The sequence below is a fragment of the Sphaeroforma arctica genome (assembly GCF_001186125.1).
Source record: "Sphaeroforma arctica JP610 unplaced genomic scaffold supercont1.7416, whole genome shotgun sequence".
Taxonomy (NCBI): Eukaryota; class Ichthyosporea; order Ichthyophonida; genus Sphaeroforma; species Sphaeroforma arctica.
In genome coordinates, this window is record NW_014033142.1 from 1 (window position 1) to 1,431 (window position 1,431).

General features: G+C 42.0%; 1 protein-coding gene across 1 annotated transcript; it reads left to right on the top strand.

Moving 5' to 3' along the window:
• Nucleotides 1–225: 225 nt before the first annotated feature.
• Nucleotides 226–483, top strand: SARC_16130 (hypothetical protein; the record flags this gene model as incomplete). Its single annotated transcript, XM_014289761.1, has 1 exon — nucleotides 226–483. A coding segment is annotated over one exon (258 nt), but the record flags the coding sequence as incomplete, so codon positions are not given.
• Nucleotides 484–1,431: the final 948 nt, after the last annotated feature.

Here is a 1,431-nt window from a genome sequence, read left to right on the forward strand (position 1 = left end):
TATACATATACATACATACATACATACATATATATATGCATATATATATATATATATATAAGTATAAGAAAATGGATGTATACACATATACATATACTTACTATATATATTAGCCCCAGCACCCGAAACGATCCCACACGCAAATGAGCATCATTTGAATTTCATACTCCCCGTCTCACTATAATATACTACACGTACAGCACCTACAACCCCATCACCCGCAAGGAGCTCGATTCTGCGTGGGACTGGAAGACGTACTTCGACGTGTGCGTTGCCGGAGACAATTGCCTAGACATCACCGAGAGCGAAGTTATTAACCTAACGAACCCTCGCCACCACAAGTTTGTGTGCTCCGCTGTCACAGATGAGAATGTGGGTGCGTGGAAGAACTACGCGAAATTCCACACCCTGAAGCGCTTTGCCAAGTACCTGCCCGAGGCCTTTGTTAACGAGGACTTCGAGTTCTATTCCAAGTATATGACGGTATGTGGGTGTCTATATGCGTGTCTACATGTGTGTATAGATGAGGTGCATGAATTTGTGTGCAGTTAGTATGTCTACATGTGTGCATAGGTTAAGGTGTTAATATGTATATATATATCGCGGGATTCGACTTCACTCCAGAACTCCAGAGATTAAACGACCACGCCCAACTCGCACATTGCTAACCAGGATATAGAACTTGTAAACCTGTAAACTTATAAACTGGTTGTTTTTTCCAATTGTATAGGGCCAACTGGAGATGGGAGCCAGATGGAAGCGCATGCTGACTTTTGTCGAGAACTATGCCGGCGAGCTCTGTGGGGCTTTGTACTGTGATCGATACTTCCCTGCCGAGTCTAAGGTATGCAGCCCTGCTATCGTACATTTGGTCCCATAAAAAACTTGAGGTTTATACTCGTGAATATCTTGTGTTGCATAAATGTATGTGACGCATTGTATTGCGATTGATACGTCCCTGCCAGTCCAAGGTATACATCTGTGCTATCATATATTTGAGCCCATAGATTCCCGGTATGCCGCTCTTTGCCATCTACCTAACACTTAGTATAAAAAAACCCGGGTGGTTTTCTTCATATGAATATAATACTATACTAACACCTATTTTCTTACCCTCCCGAACCACAGGCACAGATGTTAGAGCTGGTCGAGAACGTCATTGCGTCCCTCCGAACGATGATCGAAGGCGATATCCCATGGATGTCTGAATCCACTCGCAAATCGGTATGTCGTTTTATATATTTGTCAGCAACGCATCTTAATTTTAATTAAATACATGTGTGTGTCGGGAATATTGAATGGATAGAGGGCTACCCGTCCGTTACCCTTGTCTGTGAGTCGTTTCATATATTTGTCTTTAGTTTGTTTTTTAAAAGTATATATTGTTCGTCACCAAAGCATCCTCCAATTTTGATATTCTATAGTCTTTGC